The 23462-nt window shown below is 39.0% G+C and overlaps 1 protein-coding gene across 1 annotated transcript in view; it reads left to right on the top strand.

The window, feature by feature from the left end:
• CPSF3 (cleavage and polyadenylation specific factor 3) overlaps positions 1-23462 on the top strand; it is a 57902-nt gene that overhangs the window by 22408 nt on the left and 12032 nt on the right. Inside the window, exons 6-14 of the mRNA XM_038397778.1 lie at positions 202-291; positions 2041-2191; positions 9802-9977; positions 13298-13456; positions 14261-14407; positions 15514-15666; positions 17932-18040; positions 20346-20444; positions 22902-22996. Of these exons, the coding sequence (XP_038253706.1) occupies positions 202-291; positions 2041-2191; positions 9802-9977; positions 13298-13456; positions 14261-14407; positions 15514-15666; positions 17932-18040; positions 20346-20444; positions 22902-22996 (1179 nt within the window). The remainder of the gene's footprint in view (positions 1-201; positions 292-2040; positions 2192-9801; positions 9978-13297; positions 13457-14260; positions 14408-15513; positions 15667-17931; positions 18041-20345; positions 20445-22901; positions 22997-23462) is intronic.

Here is a 23462-nt window from a genome sequence, read left to right as displayed (position 1 = left end):
TATGATAAACCCATTGTTTCATGTTCTCTGTGTGTGTATATAAATCTCTCCTCTGTTTTTTCCACCAAATGCATCCGATGAAGTGAGCTGTAGCTCATGAAAGCTTATGCTCTAATAAATTTGTTAGTCTCTAAGGTGCCACAAGTACTCCTTTTCATTCTGTCTAATTACAGGTCAAATATTTTTCTTTCTCTGTCACAGCTCTTATATACAGGTGATTTCTCAAGGCAGGAAGACAGACACTTGATGGCAGCTGAGATTCCTAATATTAAACCTGATATTCTTATCATTGTAAGTTTCACACTGATTTTTTTAAATTCATAGTTGGGAGTGTCTAGAAGAAATTACTAAAATCTGAAGTGCGTGTCAGAATAAAGATAGAAGCTTGATGGTGACATGTATCTTTAACAATGTGCATTATGGGTCCCTTACAGCCAGGCTACAGGGGAATCAGTACAGTATTTAGCATATAATAACTTCTGTATAGTGTGTTTCAGGCCAGTCTCAAAACACTGTCCAAAGCTTTATGTCACTTCTCTAACCTGTGTAAGCCCCAATTTTGTCCCAGAGGTGTTTCCAGAAAGCTGCTATAACAGGAGTAGCAGAAGAAGGAAGTAATTCCAACCACGACGGTTGAAGCTACATCAGGGAAAATGGGCAGGACACAGGTTAATGCTCCTTTTCTTGGTTGAGGGACTTTTAGCGAATACACAGAGTCAAGATCTTGTTTTTACATCTCTGCAAGAGAGCATCTCCGGCATCATAGTGCCTCCTACCAGCATAATGTAGCATTGGTTCAGTATTGACTCAAAGAAAAGAGTGGAATCTGGTACTTTATCTTTGGGATTATATTTAGATTCTGTGAACAGTTTATAGTTAGGGCCCTACCAATTTCACAGCCGTGAAAAATGTGTCCTGGACTGTGAAATAAGCCCTTCCCCATGAAATCTGATTTCCCCCTGGCTACTGGGAGCGCCCCAGCCAGCGGGCTCCTCGCTGCAAGTTGTGGCTGAGCAGGGGAGGGAGAGGACTTGTCCTTCCCCTGCTCTTGGGGAGATCAGACCCATGTCAGAGTGTCTCCCCCGCTGCAGGAAGTTCTAGTCCTGGAGGTTCCTGCAGCTGGAGGCGGCTTGTAGAGGTTGGTATGATCTCCCCCTGTTCCTGGAAGCGCCCCAGCCAGAGGGCTCCTAGCTGTGAGTACCTGCTGGGCTGGGGAGGGACAGGACTTGTCCTTCAATTGCATGGCAGCTCGGGGGTAGAGATGGGGAGAGAAAGGGGAAGATCAGACCCACTTCCAGGTACATTTTGGGTTGGGACCCCCACAATTATAACACTGAAATTTCAGATGTAAACAGCTGAAAATGTGAAATTGACCAATTTTAAAACCCTCTGGCTGTGAAATTGATCAAAATGGACCACAAATTTGTTAGGGGCCCTATTTATAGTGTTTTGAGCTACTTTTATCCTAAAGGAATTCCTTAAGGCTCCAGACGGAGACCTTTTCTAGACCATGGATTTGCCCCGATTTCAGCCACTGGCATAGCTGCAGTCTTACAACCCCTAGTTTGTGCTGGTGGAGCTTATCTTAATTTCGGGCAGGGTAAAGAGCAGCTTTGCCTGTCTACACTAGGGATTTGCACTGGTGAAGCTGCATTGGTGGCTGGCCATCAATGGCGGAAATAAGGGCAAATCTCCCATGCAGACAAGGCTTTAAAGAAAGTGAGGGAGGGTGGGACACCTCAGTGCACCAAAGTACAGCTCTGGCTACCAAGCAGGTTCTTCTGCTGTTGTAGTTTTGACTCGCAGGGATATGCTGGCCACTGCTTCCCACAGCTCCCATTGGCCAGGATCGGCGAACTGCGGCCACTGGGAGCTGCAGAGGGCCATGCCTGCAGACGGTCAACGTCAGCAAAATGTCTCGCAGCCCACAATCAGGTTACCCTGACGGGCCATAGGTTGCCCACCACTGGTATAATAAAATTGGGATGAAGGTCTATACAATTGTTTTAATAATAGCTCTTTATGTACTTTACTACTTAGGAATCCACCTATGGTACCCATATTCATGAAAAAAGGGAAGAGCGAGAAGCAAGATTCTGTAACACTGTTCATGATATTGTAAACAGAGGAGGTAGAGGTCTTATTCCTGTCTTTGCCTTGGGTCGAGCTCAAGAGCTGCTTTTGATCTTAGGTATGTATCTTCACATCATTTAACACTGAATGAGCAAAATACAGTGGCAATTTTTTAATGTCTGTCCTTTTATGTATAATAAGTTTTTATTTATTTATGTATTTATTTATTTATGTATTTAAACAAATCTTTCACCACCTTTGCAGTGAGGTAATGACTTAAAAATTCCAGGGTGATTTGATTTAAATCAAGATGACTTAAATCACCAAGTGGAAAGCCTGGATTTAAATAACTGATTTTAATCAACTTTTCCATTTGTACTTCAGTTAGTGTCTAAAGAAAGGTGCATTCTCATTTGTTGACGTAACCATTAAAGCGTGTTGATTTACAACTAAATAGATCCTTTTACACAAGATTTGGGACATCTTTTTACTACAAAAGACTGTATACTATATCATTACTTAAGCAAATATATAGTTTAATATTTTCCGATTCTTATTAATTGTGTATTTGTAGTATATTAGAAAATTGTGAATGAAGTATAGCTTATTTACTAGATAACTAGCCTTTTGGTCATGATTTGTGTCAAACTGCATTAGGATTGTAATTAGAATTTAATTAAACACACAAAACAGCATATAAAATGTATTTGTATTAAATAAAACAACTTTTAATGTTTTGAATACATAAACTTCTCTTGTCAAAATACATTTCACATTTACAACTAATGATTTATTAAAGAAACAGAGGGATTCTGTAGCCAATGAACTAAACTGATTTATTTCAGAACAGCCTGGGAAATTTTTCAAATATGCCTAAATGCAAGTGACTGGAGCTTAACTTCCTACTCATCTAAGTCCCTTAAAAATGAAACAAGTCTCCTAAGTTACTTAGGCTTTCCTTCAGACTTCTAAAATTGGTAGATCTCATCCCATCCCTTCTTGTTTTTATTCATAGCCTAGAAGAGAGAGAGAGACAATTTTTCCTGCTTTTTTTAATTCCCAATCAATTTCTCAACTTTGAATGAATTAATTCAAATTAAGAAAATATTATTTTTGTGCCTGCAGAAGCAACTACTGCTGTCAAAAACTGGTTTAGCACTTCAACAAATTCTGGTTCCAGGAGCTTAGTTAGTGACTTCCTCCAATTCAGTGCTGTGACTTTCTTACAAACATCATCAGCAAACATGCTCTGCTTGAATGATTCACCTCCAGTTCTGAAATTTACTATGAGTAGCATGATTGATGGCTGATTATTAGATGCCCAGGTCATAGCAGCAACATCTTATACCGTGGTACTCTGGATTGAGAATATTTGCAAGAAAATGAGGAGTAAATGCTTGATCCATCTGCTTCTTTGCTGCCTTCAATTTAACTTTGTGGTTGGTATTTCTTTCCTCATTGCCTCTTGAAGTTCTTTGCAAATTTCAACAGCGTCGGCAATATTTTAGCAATCGTTCTGCAATTTGTCCAAGGCTATGGAAGTAGGTTTACATATATTCAGCATATCTATACATTTTTCTTTAGTCCAATGGTGACTGCTTGGCTGTTCCATCGATTCTGTCACAATATTCTTCACAAATTATCATCAGAATAGGCCAGTTTGTAATAAATAGCTCAAAACAGTCAACCACTGAATTCCATTGTACATCTTGGGGGATAATTAATTTGGCTCTTCCGGTTCTCCTCAGTGAAGCTGAAGCAAAGTGGTTGTTATGGAAGTATTTTCCAATTTCAATAGCATTCTCCTTTATTTCTGGAGTTGTACTTAAGTCTTTGGCTAAAAGATGACTCAAATGAACGCTGCGCCATATGTTATAAATTTCATGTCCCCTTCATTATCTTCTAGGTTTCCTCTCATCTTTGCTACCCATGCAGTGGTAAAGCTACACATTTATTGACATTTGAATTTTTGTTCAGTTTGTTTTAGCTTTTACTGCTACTTCTTTGCATGTACTCTTCTGTATGGGCATTTCCTTGTGTATCAGTTGTTTCTGTAAGACAGACTTCTTTTATTCTTCTCCACCTTCTGTTGTCACACAAGCACATACTACTGTATGTATTGTATACATTGCTTCACCCATCAAGACTAAAAACAATGAATTTTTCTCTAATGTTTTTTGCACATTGTTCAGTTTCCCTCTCACACACTATATCCAGCAACCTTCCAGTGATGTCTGCTCTGCCAGATGAAGTGTAGCCTGTCATAATGATTGAACCATGCAACTGAAATATCTTGTTCTGAACAAGATGAAAGGTTGAATTTGTTGAATAAATTAACTGAGCAGTCTTTTCATCAATGGAGTCTTGTTGAAATCTGCTGGTCCTGATTACAAACTCATCCATCGTTTTACTGGATGATGAGGAAAGTCTTTCTTCTGATACAGGTAATACTGTCTGAGATAGATTCAGTTGTGGCACTGCTGGTGGTTGCAGCACATGACTCTGAAGTTGTAGACATTGCAGATGATGGATGTTCATAACCCCTTATGTCTAAGTTGGAGCCTGAAACAAAATGGTAAAAAAAAGTCTCTCACTGAGCATTACTCAGTGTGTAGTGCTTTAAGGAAAATGAGATTAAGTGAAAGAGTCCTCCGATTGCAGCTGTTTGCACACTATTTAAATGATATGATTTATTCTAAACACCGTTTTATAGGGAATATAATTAATAAATTATAAGGATTATCTAAATCTGTTTAAACGTTTTATATCTAGCAATATACCAAACAGCTTGAAAAAAACTTTTTAAAATGTTAACATTCATTAAATGCATAATGAAACTTCACTTTTAATCAGGAAATCCTCACCTAGGATATTTGATGATATTAAGCAATAAAAAATCATTTCAGAAAATCAGCAGTAACTTTAAAAATGTAACTGATAAATGCACCCACAACAAAACATACCAATTAATATTTTGAACAGAAATATTTTTAAATTCGTCAGTTATTCAACCAAAACACAAATGTATGATCATAATCTGTCATCAGTTGCTAGCATAGTAAGACTTGATATACAATCCGTAAAAATGGTGCAAAAATAAGTTTAATAACCAGTTGATCCAAATTGTTCAGATGTGTCCATATCATCTTCAAAGTCATGGCCTTCTGAGGAGCATTTTTCATAATGTTTCATTCTGAAAGCCAGGCCTTGCGTCTCCTTGTTGCACTATTTCCATTTGGCACGTGGTCCTTTTTTACCTAGAGGTACAGGAATTTCTTGAAACTATCTCCAAATAGTCTTCTATAACCTGCAGCCATGGCAGGTTTTTTTTCCTCCAGTTCTCAGATGTTGAAACACTAGAAGCTACAGTCTGAAGAATGCTACCCCTTCTTCTCGGAGACCTGTTTTGAAACCAGTGTTGCTCCTTTCTGGTTGCACTTTCTGCTCCTTCTCCCTTGTTACATAATTCTGCCACCCATTCCCAGAAAAACAAAAGAACGAACAACAATCCAAGACTTCTGGTCAGGTTACCCACATGCCTTTTGCACTGCACTGTTTTAGTTGTTCAGAGAGTGAGGGGGAGGCAGTTCAGCCGTTAACTGAGTTCTGTTTGTATCTCTGTCTGTATACACATGCAAGGAGACAGCAAGGCTATTTACTTAAAGTGCCAAGAACAATCCAGAAGTAAGGGCTGGTAGTTACTGGGCAGATCAGTGATTTTGCATGAGTCGGAGAGTAAGTTTCCATGGAGATTGGAGTCATAAATATTCTTAATTTTCAAAATGAGCCAGTCAGAACTCACGTAGGGAGAAGCTATAAAATAGGAGTATGAGCTCACACAGTGGATGATCGGGGGGCCATGGATCAATGTTCACATCGCATTTCCCGTCAGTAACTGGCCCAAGTGATGAATCCTGGTCATGTGTCACCTGAGGCACATTGCGCATTCGCTAAAACGAGTGGATAATCCTGCTGATATACGTGATGGTGTCTCTTGGAGTCAGAGGCTGGGTCCCAACACCTGTGATGACTGCAAATTTCTTGCACCCAGTAGCACAGCCCGAGTCCCCCACAAAATCAAGCCCTTAATATGGTACATCACCTATTGTGCCACTTTTATAAAGCTTGACCTCAGAAGTTTGATTTCCACCCTCCCCCCGATTCTTTCCTTACATAGATAAACAGCTTTTAACTCAAAAGATTTTGATAGAGCCTCCTGGATTAAGCATGTTTATTTTTTTATTTAAATGTTTTAAGAGATTATAAATTTAGGCCTTAATATATTTTGTATTAAATTCAGATTTAATTTTAAACAGGTTTATTTTTTTAAAGAAAAATATTATTTAAATAAGAAAATGAAAAATCCGATTTAAATTAAAAACACCTGTTTTTTAATTTTTTTAAAAAATGATTTTTATTCAGGTTCACATAAAATGAGTTTGTTTAACCCAACATTCCTTTACCTTCAGAAAAAAGGGAAAAAAATTGAGCTTGTGCCCTTTTTTTGCTGCTTTGTGATGTAAAAAGAATACCTGGAAGATTTTTGTCCCTCTCTGTAAAAACAAAATAATCTCTCTGCCCCAAAAAAGTGTTTTTGGGAGGGGGTGGGATTTTGGAGAGCAGATGGTTTAAATTTGATAGTGCGGTCTTCTCTACTTGAGAAAACTGGCATACAGAGAACAGTAAAATTATGAAATTACAAGTGACTTAAAACTAAGCAATTAAAAGGAAGTTGTTCATGTTGAAAAGATTCAGTGCCTCTTCCCTTCAATTAAGGCTCAATAATTCAAAAATACATCTGAGAAAACTGGAAAGACCAGACTGGACATCTGATATCATTAAGATTTTTTTCTGCTTTTTTTAAACCTGTCAGCCCTGTTTTACATATCATAAAGAAGCTTAAATAATTGTCAAAAACACGATTGTTATAAATCCTTTACAGTTTACCTTTAAAATGAAAATTAAAAGCAGTGGAAAACATAAACACTTATTTAATCAAACTGTAATCATTAATTTAAGTATAAAGGAAAATACTGCAAGGTTCTTACAATTCCATTTCTGCCCTTACTTGTACTATGTGAATGATTTTTGACAACTTTTTTTTCGCCTCTCATACAAACTTTTCTAAGGGTCCCCTCACAAAACCCTTCAAAGGCAAATACTTATATTTAGGCATGCTGATTCCAAAACAAGAGTGATTTTGAAATACTAGCAGTTCTCTCCAGTTTCCATTTTAACTCCGTTCAGCATTTAAATCTGGTGCTTATTCTCAGAATAAGTTATTGATCTGCATAAGTGTAGACTGGAAGTTCAGGCCTATGGGTGTACATTAGGTATGAGTTATATTTTTCTATATTCTACAATTCCATTATTTAAATATTTTGTTACAGTTGGTCATGGGTGGGGGGGGGAGTTGTAACAAAGGATATTTAAAATATAAATTTTAAAAATCTAATATAACTATTAATTTGTAGTTCTTTGTTCTCTATTTTCTATACATGACATTAGTATGCCTCTTAAAAAAGAGAGAAAGAAAAAAAGAAAATACATCAACTAAAACTAGACACACAAGGGGGTGCCTAATTATGCAGAAAATGTTCTACACTACAATCAATGCTTTTCTTGGAATCCTAACATTTAAAGTAGAGTTCCACTCTTAAAAGTGATTAAGTGACACCTGTTACTCAACAGACCAGCTTCCTGTACATCTTTGCTGGGGTCGTGGCTGCTGCTATCAAGTAACCAAATGAGTGGGGGTTTTACTGGGGGGGGGTTGTCTTTTTGTTTTTTAGTAGATTGGGTTTTTACTACTTCTGTTAGAAGAAACAGCTAAGAGATAGTGAGCTGCAATCTTGAGCTCTTGAATAGAACTGTTCAATAAGTTCCAATACTTATGCTTGTTCAAACCTATTGAAGGCAATAGTTATGTAACCTTTGCGTGGGCTAGAGCTCACTTCATTGCCCTTCTTCAGTGCCTAAAAAACTCAACTCCAATAGAAAAGCTGCTGGAGACCCAGAATTCAGTCTCAAAGGAGTTTCAGCAAGGATTGCCCAGGGTCAACCTTCCCACATTCAAGTCCCCAAAAGAACAAAAGGGATTAACTTAATTAAGTACCAACTTTATAAATCTTAATTTAAAGAATCATAATTAATAGTAATAAATAACTTAATGTTTACAACATAGCATGGCTATTTTAGAATTCACATACATTATCTTCACAGTTATACATAAACATAAAGAAAACAAATTAAATCTAAACAGGAAAATCCCCACAGAAACACAGTGAGAAGGAACTCAGAGTTCCCAAAAGCTTAGGTTGAGTTCACGTGAGTCTCAGAGGCTTTGATCACCAAATCTATAGTCTGTTGAGTCCAAAGCAACATCTTCCCTCCACTTGCTTGTAGGAATCTTCAGTTGGAATCCAGGCAGACTCGTCCTCTTCTGAAATCACTCTTAGCCAGTCAGCTAACTCATTAACCAGTCACACAGTTAAGTGTATAGATTTAAAAAAAAAAAACTGTTACAGAAAATATAAAACTAAGAATAGCAAAATATAAATTACTCTTTCCCCACATTTAAAGAAAAGTTGGTGACTCAGACTAGTTGAGACAATTTAATTAAAACAGTTTGGCTAAAATCAAACAACATTCAAAGTATACAATTAAAATAAATTTATTTTTCCTCCCAGTTTTCCCTTTCTATAATTAACCCTGCCCATGGTTCCCTGTTGGACGGTTAACAATATCACTCACTAAGCTGCTGCAAAACACTTCAGAGTTAGGGAAAACAGCCTGTTTTCTGCTCCTGGGCTCAGCTTCTCCCAACCCTCACAGTTCACATGGGCCTTTTGCAAAGCACCAGCCCTGACGGCTTGTCCTCATCAAGTCTAACCCCAGCAACAGGGAACATATTGGAGCATACCCAGAAACTACCACACCCAATTCCAGAAACTTCTGGATGTGGAGTGCAACTCTGCCTAGCAATAATGACCCACACGCAACTCACTCCTATCCACTCCTCCCCCTCCCCTTCCCTCTCCCCCCCATATATCTCTTAAAGAGAGATCTCCCTCTGAGGCTCTTAGATTAGAGTTGCACAGGTGAAACTGAGGGCAGAATTGTGGCTCAGGGAAAGTGAGTGACATTATAATGGCCTGTGGCATACGGGAGGTCAGGCTAGATGATCTAATGTCCCTTCTGGTCTTAAACTCTATGCATCTGTGAATTTGGCTTGCAGAACTTTTAATGTCTCACTAACAAGACTCTACAGATTTTGTTGCTAGCTGTAAGTTGCTAGCTGTAAGTTTTTTATAATTAACATTTAACATAGATATGTCAGCATGTTGATTAGCAGTAATGCACTAAAACTCATTTCTCTTTAAACAGAGTTGTTATAAAAGTGAATTGAATGCTTTGTGATTCTGCATGTGTATTTACAGGCGATGGTTGGAAATTGGTGGTTATATGGAGTCTGACTGGTCTTCTACTGAGAAAAACTGAGATTTGACTTTTTTGTCTAGTGATTTGTTTTATCTTTACTCCTTTTCAGCCCCCCCACCCATATCCAAGGTCAAAAGAGGCATGTCAACATCTTTTATTACTTTGATTTCCTGTCTCTAATGGCAGTGAAAATGTTTTTAAACCTGGCTTTATAAAACAACGTTGATTCTGAAAAATGCATGTTTGGAAGCTGCTAATATATTTATGCCTTGTAAAATGTTCCTCTAGATGAATACTGGCAGAATCACCCTGAACTCCATGATATCCCAATATACTATGCCTCCTCTTTGGCAAAGAAATGCATGGCAGTGTATCAGACATATGTTAATGCTATGAATGACAAAATCCGCAAGCAAATCAACATCAACAATCCATTTGTTTTCAAACACATTAGTAATCTGAAGGTAAGTGTAAATAAAGGGTGTTTCATGACAGAAGTAAGATGTATCAAATACTTTGCATTTACATGAGGTTTAACTAGTGTGTAAGTGTACTATCCCAGAAATTTAAGCCATTGATTGTTTTAGAGGTTTATAACTGAATCTTTCAGTAAAAATCTGCTCTCCTAGTAATGATATCTTTGTTATTTTAAACTCCATTCTATAATGCTGAATGGGTAATGCACATCCAATCTATGCTGCTTAATTTCCACAGAAATCCCAAGTATGACTTCCCTATAGGGTTTTCTGGCTAACGGCTTGAGTGCATACCCACTGCCTAACTTTACATTTCACCATGATCTCTTTCATTTTATAGTTTGGACAGAAGGATATTTGTGTGTTTCTGCCTCTTATTTTACTCCTGAGGACATTCTGCACCAAAAAAATAAAAATTCTGCTCAGAATATTTTAAAATTCTGCAAAATTTTGCAAATTTTATTTGTCAAATAAATGTGGAGGCTCCAGCATGGCATTGGGGAGCACAGCCACCAGCTGAACAGAGGTGGGAGATCACTGTGCAGCTTCTCCCCAGGACACAGACTCAGTGGTGAGGCTGCACCCAACCCTTACACAGTGCAAGGACCGGGCCTGCCCCAGAAACACCCCAGGGCCCTGCCTCTCCATGCCAGGTGCGCCAGGTGTGGGCAGGCAGGCTCAGCAAGGCAGGATCCAAGGTGTGGAGGGGTTTTGGGTGCTATGGTAATGGGACTCTACAGGGGGGTCCAAGTGAAGGTAGTTGGGGCTCAGCAGAAGGGGTGTCTGGGTGTGTGTGGGGGGAATAGAGCTCACTAGGGGGGTCTGTCTGTGTGGGCTCAGTGGTGGGATCCAGATGCTGGGGGAGTGGGGCTCAGTGGGATGGGGATCCAGGTACAGCTGGTTGGGGCTCAGTACGGTGGGGATCCAGGTGCATGTGGCTAGTTGGGATGGTCCAAGTGAAGGTGGAGTGTGGCTTGTCAGGAGGATCTGGGTATGAAGGGGTGTGACTGCGGTCCCAGTGGGGGCTAGCTGAGGTCACTCAATTAGGGTGAACTGCAAAGAATGGGGAAGACAATCCCCCAAAAGCTGGTGGATATTCCAAGACTTGGATTTACCAAGTCAGCATAATACAGCTTCTTTATTACCTTATTGGTAGCCCAGAAGCCAACAACAAAGTTCCTTTGAAGTAACCCAGCCTCAGGCCTCCATCCAGGTACCCAAGTCAAATTTGATGAAGATTTCTAAAATTTTATTTCATCATATAAAAGAAAAGGGTCTATCAATCCCAAAGGACCAGATACATTATCTTCCAGGTTATTGAATATTCCAGGTTTTACCCAAATACATACTACAGCCATTTTTTATTAACTAAATTAAAATTTATTAAAAAACGAGAGAGAGAGAGAGAGAGAGTATGGTTAAAAGATCAATATACATACAGACATGAGTTCAATTCTTGAGGTTCAGATTCATAGCAGAGATGGTGAGCTTTGTATTTGAAAAGAGTTCTTTTAGAATTTAGTTCATAGGTTATAGTCCAATGTTCAATATCATATCTAGGGTGTATCAGCTTAATTGGGATCACATCCTGTGGCTCAAACTTCCCCTCATGAAGCTTAAGCAGATCTGAGATAAAAAGTATCAGGATCTTTTATACAATTTCAGGTCGTCTTTGACAAGTTGGAGTCCCTCAGGGAACAATAGGCCCTTATTTCCTAAGCATCCTTGTTAATTATTCACACAGATTAACATAAGGCAATTTATCAGTTAGGCAGTCTATCACCCGTATTTAGCTATACATATTAACATAAGACAATTGCCTGTTCCTCCACCATTCACCAATGATTTGCTGTACATTTAAAAGAGAGATGAATACAGAGATATCCCGTGTTTAAAATTAATTTAAATGCTAGGATATTCTTCTGAGCTCTGAATTATCAGAATACAGCATAAACAGGGACTGTTGATTACATTGTTGACCATTACCCATATATATGTAAATACACAAAAACACAAACATTATTTCCCCACGTCTTTAAGCATTGAATTTGAGTCATTTATTTTGCATGATGCTTAACCCTTTCTGGCCATGCCTCACAGTGGGTCTGGATGCACGGGGATTGGGTGGATGGGGGAGCAGCTCCCTGTACAGTGATCCCTCCCCGGCAGCTGAGGAGCAATGGGTTCAGGAAGCACGGGGTGGGGGAGGGGGCTGAGTTTGCAGAGCTTCCTACAGCCAGGGGAGAAATGTGGGGATGGGTCTGATACAGCCCCGGATGCCATATAGAGGAGGAAGTCCCACCGTCCCGAGCCCAGCCAGGACCAGCAGCGGAGTGTGGTGCAGGGTAGGAGCCACCAGCCGGGTCTTCCCTAGTCCTGTCCTTTGCCCCACAGTAATTTACCTCTCTGACGGCTGCCCTGGGCACCTGAAACATACTGCTGGGGAGGGTTGCATGAGCGCTCTTGTGGCTTCCTTTTGCTTCCCCATCAGAAAGTCATTTTTTTGCGGGGAAGCAAAGAAATCTGTGGGGGACATGAATTCCCCCAGGAGTACTATTTGGGTGCTGGGGCCACTGCTATCTGCTTGTCTGACCTTAGAACAAGTACTTTAACTGAAAGTTTATGGAGGATTTAAGTTTAATTTCTAGAACAAACACAAAATCATACTCTTATCTAATATAACGCTTTCTTTGGAGTCAGAGCCGCAGCCGTGTTAGTCTGTATTCGCAAAAAGAAAAGGAGTACTTGTGGCACCTTAGAGACTAACAAATTTATTAGAGCATAAGCTTTCGTGAGCTACAGCTCACTTCATCGGATGCTCTGTTTTTTCCACCAAATGCATCCGATGAAGTGAGCTGTAGCTCACGAAAGCTTATGCTCTAATAAATTTGTTAGTCTCTAAGGTGCCACAAGTACTCCTTTTCTTTCTTTGGAGTGTATCTGAAATAAGTAAATAAATAAATTAAGGCAGTGGTGACCATACTTCTGTAATTTAAAGTAGTCAAATATTTAAATTAGTTATTTCATACAGTAATAGTAGTAGTTATATTGAGACTATCTCATCTATCCATCTGATATGCTTAGGTTTGGTGGGGTGGGGGGCGTTCCCTAATTCTTTCTTCTTCCAGAGATCCACAAAATGTCCTTCATGGGCAAAGGTGGGAGAAACACTGCCAAAGAGGTTAATTCCATGAGGATGAAGTGTGATCTTCCCGCATAGGTCCACTTTTGCGGACCAGGGGATGCAGTCAGGCGCTACTTATTTTAACCAACTGTACGAACTGATGTTCTTTCTTTTTGTTTTGTAGAGTATGGATCACTTTGATGACATTGGCCCCAGTGTTGTTATGGCTTCCCCAGGTATGATGCAGAGTGGCTTATCCAGAGAATTGTTTGAGAGCTGGTGTACTGATAAGAGAAATGGAGTAATAATAGCAGGGTACTGTGTTGAAGGAACACTTGCCAAGGTGAGTTATTACCATTTGACTGCCATGATATTTAGTTTACATGTTATGTTAAAAGGAGCAAGCTCTGGTTGGATTATTTATTTGAACTTGTTAAACAATAAGGTTGTTGTCATGTATGGATGACTGAATACAACCAAAGCCAATTGTACTGTGCAAAAACAAATGAAATGTCCAATAAAATTGCAGATGACAATTTCCAGTAACAGTCTATTCTTGAATGAAAAAATCTTTCTGCATACTATTAAAAAATTAGCAGGTAGCTTGTCCCAAGAAAGTGTGATTAACATACTTCTCTTCTCCCCCTTCACACCTCCCACGTGGTCTTTCAATTTTCTTGCCCTTATCCTGATCTCACTAGAATCAATGCCTAAACTCCCACTTACATCAGAGATCAGATTGAGATATGTAGCACTTTCACTTGCTTTGAAGTTGGGCAGTTGCAGAGAGTAGAACACTATCTAAATTTCTGCAATCAAGAAAGGACCGCAGAATCCAATTCTGCAATCAGAGATAGATACACACACCTTATATTGATTTCAGTGAGAGTTATGGTCATATGTATTAGGGCCGAGTTAAGTCCTAAGTGTTCGGTGCAAGGGACAGGATGCAAGTTTGTGTTTAATTTTTTTATGACTGATCCCAGGTGTTTGTAATTTTTATAATGTATATTTGTTCAAATATTTATTACTTAAACCAACTGCAGATAGTTATTTTTCTGGTTCTGAAAAGTGAAAAACTGGATATATTGCAGAAGATTTTTCAAATACCTTGTTTATTGAAAGACGTACTTTTCTTCTGTGACAGCACATAATGTCTGAACCTGAAGAGATCACAACTATGTCAGGGCAGAAGCTCCCACTGAAGATGTCTGTAGACTACATTTCTTTCTCTGCTCACACGGATTACCAACAAACCAGCGAGTTTATCAGGGCACTGAAACCTCCACATGTGGTTAGTATGTATGTTAATTATTTCTTAGGATATAGGTTGTATCATTGGTTTATCCAATCCAGTATAGTGCCTCTGGCAGTGCCCAGTCCTTGCTGCTTCAAAGGTAGGCGGAATACTCCTCACCATGCTACACCAGCAAAATTTAAATACCTGGTTGATTTGCAGCACTACTGTGGATGTGTTGTGGTGACTTCCCTCTGATGAGGTTACTCTGTACCCTGTTGCAGCAGTTAAGTTCTATGTATGTGGGTACTTATAAGATACACTACAGAACAAATACAATGTGGCATATGGTTACTGTTTCCAAAGTGAATCATGGGATAGGTGGGTTTCCAGGTATTTTGGAAGAATAAGGAGGAGGTTATTTAGTAAAAATTATTTGCAGTGGAATTTGTTTCAAGTGACCAGGGCAATGCGAAAGGAGGTGTAGAGATGCCAATGAAGACAAGGGGAACAGTCAGGGAGAAGCTTGAGCAGGAGGAGATGAGAGCAGGGACAGAGTTATAGGGTGCTTTGAAAGTGAGAAGTAGAATTTGGAACCTAAAATAGGGAGACAAGGAATATCTGTGCCAGCAGCTCCTTTCGAGAAAGGGAGAAGCAGAGGAAAAGGAAGCTGAACTTGGCAGAGATATTTATAAACTTATTAATGTTCATGAAGTTTTAAGTTTAAATACATGAGCAGTTCACAAATATATATGCATACATGTCTGTTGCATGCAAATGTATAAAAACATATGGCTAACTGTGACTTTTCTAGTTAAACTTAAGAACTTTATAAATTCCTTTTTCATAACAAATTACTAGCAGTTAGTCCATGTATTAAAATAAGTGAAAATCTATGTAGATTTTTGTACCTACACTCATCGTGGTATCTGAGCACTTTTATAATGCAAACTATAATGGATAGAATACACAGGCAAATGTGGAACTGACCACAGTGTAGTACAGTTGACCTTACTTATATTGGTGGCCCAAGACAATTAGATATATTTTTAAATATGATGCACAGGAAAGCAGCAACTTTCTTGGATGATTTATTTAATAAAGTGCACCTCTGTTTTGAGAACATACCCCATGTTAAGTGTGAAACTGTCTCTTTCTTGTAGATTTTAGTGCATGGTGAGCAGAATGAAATGGCCAGATTGAAAGCAGCATTAATACGAGAATATGAGGATAACGATGAAGTTCACATAGAAGTTCACAATCCTAGGAATACTGAGGCTGTGACATTAAACTTCAGAGGAGAAAAACTTGCCAAGGTGTATCATTCATGTTTTCTTAACTATAGCACAGCATTTTCCTCTTTGATGAGGGTTATGTTTTTCCTTCAAGAATATGCCTGCTTTTAATCAATTTCAGATTGTGCTTCTGGACGACTTCAGTATACTATGAGAGGGACATAGTGTAAACACTATTTTTTTTCAGTCTGCCAAGGTCTGTGCTGATACAGACAAGTCTGCCAATGCTTTCAGTCTTTTGATCTCGTTCCATATGGAACTTGTTCCAGGACAGCAGCCCTAGATAATTTCTTAACAAAGAATAGTACATTAATCTCTGTAGTGTCAGGTCACTGACATTTATGGAATGATGTAACAGATTTCATTTGCAATTTAGGAAACCATTAGTAAGTCCCACACACCTCAAAAAGACTGTATGTGTGTGTAATATAAAAATTACAGAAAAAGAGAGAAAAAATAAACCACTATATATTTTGGCTGGATTAAATAACACATCCTGACTCCATTAAGACACTCTCTAAAAATTAACGTTCTTGAATGTCTCCCATCTCTGGATACTTTAGGGATGGGATGACACAGGTTAAAAATAGGATTATCCAGCAGATACTTTTTCTGCTTTTTGGAACATGATAGTGAAACTACAAAGGGAATCCAAAGATAATATATTTTACCTAAAGATCTTTCTTGAAAAACAAAGATTTAATTTTGGATATAGTAGGTATTCTTGACAGTTAATGGATCTCCAGTGTTCTAGACTCTCTCTTGCAGAATGAAGGGATTTATGACAAATGACAACTTGATTTGATACAATGTTAAATCTTGCAATAAAAACTGTGAATATTGGACTAGCTGAGAGCAACTGAGCACAAGTGACCTTACAATGGTACATATAGAAAAATGTATTAATCAGCATTTTTCATTTATTCCCCCCCAAAAAATCTATTCTAGACACTGTTTTGATAGTTTGTCCAAAATTGTCATATAATGAACTTTCTCTCTGCTGAATATAGCCTTTAATTTTTTTTAAATGTTACATAAAGATTTAAAGAAGGAGTTTTTGAAAAATGAGTAAATGGTATTCATTAAGCATCTGATCCTACTCCCAACAAAATCACTGACAAAAATCACATAGACTTCCATGGGACAGGATCAAGCCCTAATTGACCTCTTCCAGCCTGGTTGACCAAGTATTTGTAGACTCAGAGGTGGGTAGAATATATAGTGTACACTCAGTATACATACTTACATTCTTTGTATGCATGCTCATCTAGAAATAATCCCCATAGCATATGTCTACTTAAAGATTATCTGTATTGTTATAGGTATATTATTATTTTTTGGTAGTAGGTATTTATATAGAACCTCTGCACTCACACAGTACTTTAGAGATGTTTGGGTTTTTTTTGAAAGGCGAGATCCTTGTCTTTGAAGAGCTTGCAATCTAAATTAGGAAAATATAGAAAGAAAATGAAGGTAATGACATATAATGTACCTGAGTTTGTACAGAGAATCTATAATAGTGAAGGTAATCTCTGGACTTCTGTATCTATGAATTCCCAGCATCCCTTTCTAGCAGGTGCAGTCCTAAAACTTGCATCATAATATACATTGTGCAGTTCTTGAAGGACATAATAGTTACCTGCAAGGGTTATGTTAAAAGTAAGAAGTTTGTTTTGTAAGATTTCAGAAGTGGAAAAGCATATATGGCTGCTGTTTAAGATGTAATTGGTGTTGAATTGTAATAAAAATACCATACTCCGATCCTGAGAAATCTGATCCACAGGCTTCCTTGTTGTTCTGCCGGTTAGTGACCCCAAACACTATAAACAGAGGAGATGAAAAATGTGTTGATAGTATTTATGATGTCGCTTGCTTTGGCTGAGAAACTAGAAAGTCTGCAGTGCTGATTCTGTATGGGATCAGTTGACCATATATATACTTCTCATCACTTGTGTGTTAAGTAGACCATGCATATATGTTCTATATGACAGCTGTTGCAAATGAAGGGAGACAAGATTTAAATATCATTGAGTATCTATGTCACAAGATTTGAATATCATTCTGTTAAAATTGTGCCAGATCTCTCTGTTGTGTTGTGTCTTTGAAATGTGCTTGCTATCAAAAATTACTCTACATGTATCCTTTGGCCGTGTTGTGAGCTTCCAGTGCTGACTTCATCTTCAGTTGTTTAAAAAAGAGCCTCCATTTCAAATCTGCAGAGTTAACCTCTATCCTTCACAGCTTCAGTTTTCCCTGTAACAATTTTGATTTTTCTCTTTTCAATAGGTGATGGGGTTTTTAGCAGATAAGAAGCCAGAGCAAGGACAGCGCGTTTCAGGGATCCTGGTTAAAAGAAACTTTAACTATCACATCCTTTCTCCATGTGACCTGTCAAGTAAGTGAAGATGACATACTGTCATGAATAAAAGATATAGAGGACCTTATATTTGATGCATTATGTTTCTACAATTTCTGTGTGATAAGTACTTGGCTGACATAGATTTTTAAACTTTTTTTAGGCTTAGTGTGGGGAAAAGTTGCTTGATATGGGTTAATTACAGCAGTGCAGGAATGTTTGTAATATGAAATACCTGTCAGAGACCATTCAAACTGATAGAGAAGGCTTATGCGTAAAGAACGCACTTTGCAAGCTTTCTGCCACCATTTCATAGATTCATAGATACTAAGGTCAAAAGGGATCATTCTGATCATCTAGTCCGACCTCCTGCACAGCGCAGGCCACAGAATCTCACCCACCCACTCCTACAAAAAACCTCACGTATGTCTGAGCTATTGAAGTCCTTAAATCATGGTTTAAAGACTTCAAGGAGCAGAGAAGCCTCCCTCAAGTAACCCATGCCCCATGCTACAGAGGAAGGCGAAAAACCTCCAGGGCCTCTCCAATCTGCCCTGGAGGAAAATTCCTTCCTGACCCCAAATATGGCTTTCAGCTAAACCCTGAGCATATGGGCAAGATTCACCAGCCAGATACTATAGAAAATTCTTTCCTGGGTAACTCAGATCCCATCCATCTAATATCCCATCTCGGGATTAGTCCTATTTACCCTGAATATTTAAAGATCAATTACTTACCAAAATCCCATTATCCCATCATACCATCTCCTCCATAAACTTATCGAGTAGAATCTTAAAACCAGATAGATCTTTTGCCCCCACTGCTTCCCTTGGAAGGCTATTCCAAAACTTCACTCCTCTGATGGTTAGAAACCTTTCCCTCCTGCAATGGCAGATGGTAACCTTAAGCCAGGGGTGGCCAACCTGAGCCTGAGAAGGAGCCAGAATTTACTAATATACATTGCCAAAGAGCCACAGTAATACGTCAGCAGCCCCTCGTCAGCTTGCCCCACCCCGCTCCCAGCACCTCCCACCCACCGGCAGACCTGCCAATCAGGCCTCCCCCTCCTTCCCCACACCTCGCGATCAGCTGTTTCATGGTGTGCAGGAGGCTGGGGGTGGGGAGTGAGAGGAGCAAGGGCATGGCAGGCTCAAGGAAGGGGCCAGAAAGGGTGGAGTAGGGGCAGGGCCTGTGGCAGAGCCAGGGGTTGAGCAGTGAGCACCCCCAGCACATTGGAAAGTTGGCGCCTGTAGCTCCAGTCCCGGAGTCGGTGCCTATACAAGTAGCCGCATATTAACTTCTGAAGAGCCGCATATGGCTCCGGAGCCACAGGCGGCCACCTCTGCCTTAACCCTTGGACTGAATCTATGTATTGAAGACAAGCATTTATTTATTTTTTGTAAGGCCTTAACCGATGCATCACTTGCTCTGCCACACATCTGTGTTTTCATTGTGTTTAACTAGACAATGTTGTGAAGTTTGGGTTTGGTATGATGCAAGGAATGGTGCATAAATAGCTTTCAGAACTTCTCACACCTGAATTTGCAGAAAGTCTGAAACAAGGTTGAGACCTAGGAAGCTAACTGCTCCGTTCAGTGGGTGAAGTCTGTCACCTTCAACAATTTCACAGCTGATCACGTTATCGGAAACATCCAACTAATATGCTAACTTGGCATTGTTGGATTTGGAGGCAGATATTAAGGTGGGGCAGTAGGGCAAATAGTTGTTATCGTTGGTTGCTGGAGTAAGAAACAAGGAATTCAAACTCTTCCTCTGTCCCTGCCCAAAAAGGGGGAGAGAAAAAAATGCATTCCCTCCCTGGTATCGAAAACCAAAATCTCCTCCCATTCCTGTATGGGTGCCAAAAATACCATAGATGGTGGAGGTGGGCCCTGGCCAGTTGTCGAAGCAAGCTTTCCCATGACAGCTTCTAAAATGTATTTATTAGTTTTCAGTACAAAAATCTGCAGCAAATTGAAAACTTAAAATGTGCAGAGAGCATGATTTGAATTACATTTATTCTCAAAATAAATAATACAAGGAACAGTATGTTGATTGAATGGGACAGTGAGACAAGGGGACTTGTGGGAGACAGTGGGTCCCTGCTGCATAATTCACATCTAATGGGCCACATAAAATGCAGGGCCTTTTCCATGCCTTAATCACAGACCCAATCTTCTTGTAAGCTGCAACTGGGTTTTTTGTTTTGTTTTTCTGTTTTCTGCCAACTGTATGAAAACTTTTCGAATCAACAATAGCCACCATTCCTCAGCACTGAAAAATCTATTTTTTAGAAAGTAACTTTAAAAGAACTAACTTCCTTTTCTTTTTTTAATTCCTTCAGATTACACTGATTTGGCTATGAGCACTGTAACACAGACACAAGCTATTCCGTATTCTGGCCCTTTCAATCTGCTTTATTACCAGCTACAGAAACTGACAGGTGTGTGTATTTGAAAAGAGATGTTCAAGATCTATTGTCATTTCTTTAAAGGTTTTTGTTTTGTTTTAATGCTATTTCTTGGGGAAATCTGAGTGGTAAATTCTGCTGTCCTTTTACTAACTAAGCTATTAATAATTTGTTGCAAATTTTCACAAGTTTCATTAGATTCTCACTGGCCTTGCCAGTTACCATAGGAGCACAAGTGAGGGATCTTTGTGGGATTCTCCTGTGTATATAATGTAAAAGAATGAGCATGAGAAAATATGGGATTCCCAAAATCCCATATTTCAGTAACTGAAAAATATCCAACTGGTATTCAATTACCTGTGTTAAAATTATTCTGGTCTTCAGTTGTTTTCTAGTAGTTAAATGTCTTTATCACAAAAAGTGCCACCACAGTTATCATCCCGTTAGTAATTTTAGCAGAGGCAATAGTTTAGACATGCTGACTGAAATATCCTCCTCTTGCTGCTTGAAGTTGTCTCTGAGGCTGTGTCTACACTGCAACCCAGTAGTGTGATATCCCCTACTAGTGTGCAGTGAGTATAAATAGTAATGTAACCACAGTGGCACAGGTAACGGCAGCAGAGCCACAACTGAGCCATGTTGAGTACAAATGTGCCTGAAACAGGTGGCAAGCTTGCCCTGCCTCCCAGTTGCCATAACTCTCCCTCTCCCGGCTTCAGAGATGCAACAAGCACTGACCCACCATCCCACTGTATGGAGCCTCCTTCTGATGTGTGTGTCTATATTTCTAGTGCTTTTTTTCCTTTAACTTTGTAGACAACATATGTATAAAAGCTTAAGGAATTTGATCCTAGGGTTCATAAGTATTTGGGAAAGAAGTGATTAACCAAAACAGGAAGCACAACTTCCCAAATTGTCAGTGAAATAGTGAGCGAATTTGAAGTCCTGCCTTTTGGACGCTGTTTGCTGAGACACTTACTCCAGAATAAGAAATGGGTACAAAACAAGGGCAAAGAAAATCAAATTATTTTCTTCCTTGGTATCTTAGTAAGTGTATTGTACATCCACTGGGATAGGGTAAAAATGATAGTCTTATACCTCACTATTTACTTAGTTTCCTTTTGAAAAAGAATCAGTCAACTTAAAGTCTAATTTTTTTAATAGAAGACAAAGATAGAAGCAGGTTGTTCATTTAATTGTAAATATTTGGGTTAAAATCATGGAAGATGTGTCTAAATCTCCTAGACTTCTTTGACAATCTCAACCTTTGTTTGTTGTATCTCACTGCATGATTTACATTCATTGAATTCTGAGGTTCTCCAGGTCACTTTACTATTTGCTTGGCTACTTTTCAATTCCATACATTACTTTTTACACAAGAAAATATTCTTACGTGTTATTTTCTACACAGGTTATAAAACTTGGTATTTGTGAAATCTAGCATCTTTCTAGCAGTCTTCACTAACAAGGCTAATTGTGACCAGATACTTAACACAATTAATATTAACAACAAGGGAGAAGGGCATCAGGCCAGAATAGGAAAAGAACAGGTTATAGAATACTCAGATAAGTTAGATGTATTCAAGTTGGCAAGGCTTGATGAAATTCATCCAATAGTACTTAAAGAACTAGCCCACCCAATCTCTGAACCATTAGTGATTTTCTTTGAGAACTCATGGAGGATGGGTGAAGTCTCAGAGGACTGGAGAAAACAGTAGCTATATTGAAAAAGGAGAAAAAGGAAGACCCAGAGAATCACAGACCAGTCAGCCTAGCTTTGATACGTGAAAAAATACTGGAACAAATTATTAAACAATCAGTTAGTTCAGACCTAGAGGATAAAACAAGTAATAGCGCTCCCAGCGCTGGTAGCTACACCCCTCATGGAGGTGGGTTTTTTTTGAGTGCTGGGAGAGCTCTCTCCCAGCACTCTGCCACAACCACACAAACCATGTTAAAGCGCTGCCAGTGTAGATTAGCCCTCAGATAGCTCCACATCAGAATATCCTATAGCCCAGTGGATAGGGCACACACCTGAGAGGTGGGAGATCAGAGTTCAAATCCCTTCTCCCCTTCAGGTGAAGGAGGGACTTTGAACCAGTTATGAGGGAGGTGGCATCACTACACCCACTTTCTTTGTGAATTTAGCCCTAAGCTGCTTTTTTCTGCTGGTGTGCTTTAGTTAATGCACTGCACTATTAAAACATATCAACTAGAACAGCTAATATGGCGAGTGTTACACACTAAAAAGCCAAAAAACTGTCACTGAGTGTGTGGAGGAGTATATGTTTGAGGGGAAAGAAATGGATTGCATATATATGGCCCACACACTCTAAAACAGAGAACCCCACTGAAATAGAAGAGTTTTCAATCCTTCAGCATTTGTTTAAACCAGATATATTTTCCTGTGCAAATATAGGTACTCTGTTTTATAATAATTTTTTTTGCTATGTAATTTGCTCTCATTAACCAATTTTTGCCACATTGTAGGTGATGTAGAGGAAATTGAAATCCAGCAAAAGCCAGCCTTGAAGGTTTTCAAAAATATTACTGTGATCCAGGAACCTGGCATGGTGGTACTTGAGGTAAGTGTGAAAAGGGGGAGAGAGAAATATTCCATTCCTTGTTTTGTAGAAACCAATGTAATGGACAGTGGTTTTCATGCTGAGTTAAATGAGAGATAATTAAGTTATTTGTGCTGAGTATCGAGTTAAAGGTGTAAGGTCAATGGTAAAGTTTCCTTGAGTGGTCATCTTACTCTGATATGTGTCATTTTATTTAATCTTTTAAAATGTTTATTTTACTTCTTCACTGCAGTTAGATACCCCAGGAGGTTTGATGTGTAAGCATCACTGTTCTTGCCACTAGTATTAGAGAGAAACTTTACAAACACCTTTCTGAGGAGGCAATTGCCTATCAGTGCTAGTCATTAACTAGCACTGTAGAAATGCTTTCAAAGTAATAGAGCAATTCTGTAGTGGTCCAAATTTCAGATCCTGTGCCATTTTCTCCCTGGCAAATAGTAGTTGAAAATAATGCCAAGACTATGTT

The sequence above is a fragment of the Dermochelys coriacea genome, chromosome 3 (assembly GCF_009764565.3).
Source record: "Dermochelys coriacea isolate rDerCor1 chromosome 3, rDerCor1.pri.v4, whole genome shotgun sequence".
In the NCBI taxonomy this organism is placed as follows: Eukaryota; Metazoa; Chordata; order Testudines; family Dermochelyidae; genus Dermochelys; species Dermochelys coriacea.
Note: the sequence above shows the minus strand (reverse complement) of the source record. Positions and strands in the feature narration are given on the sequence as shown.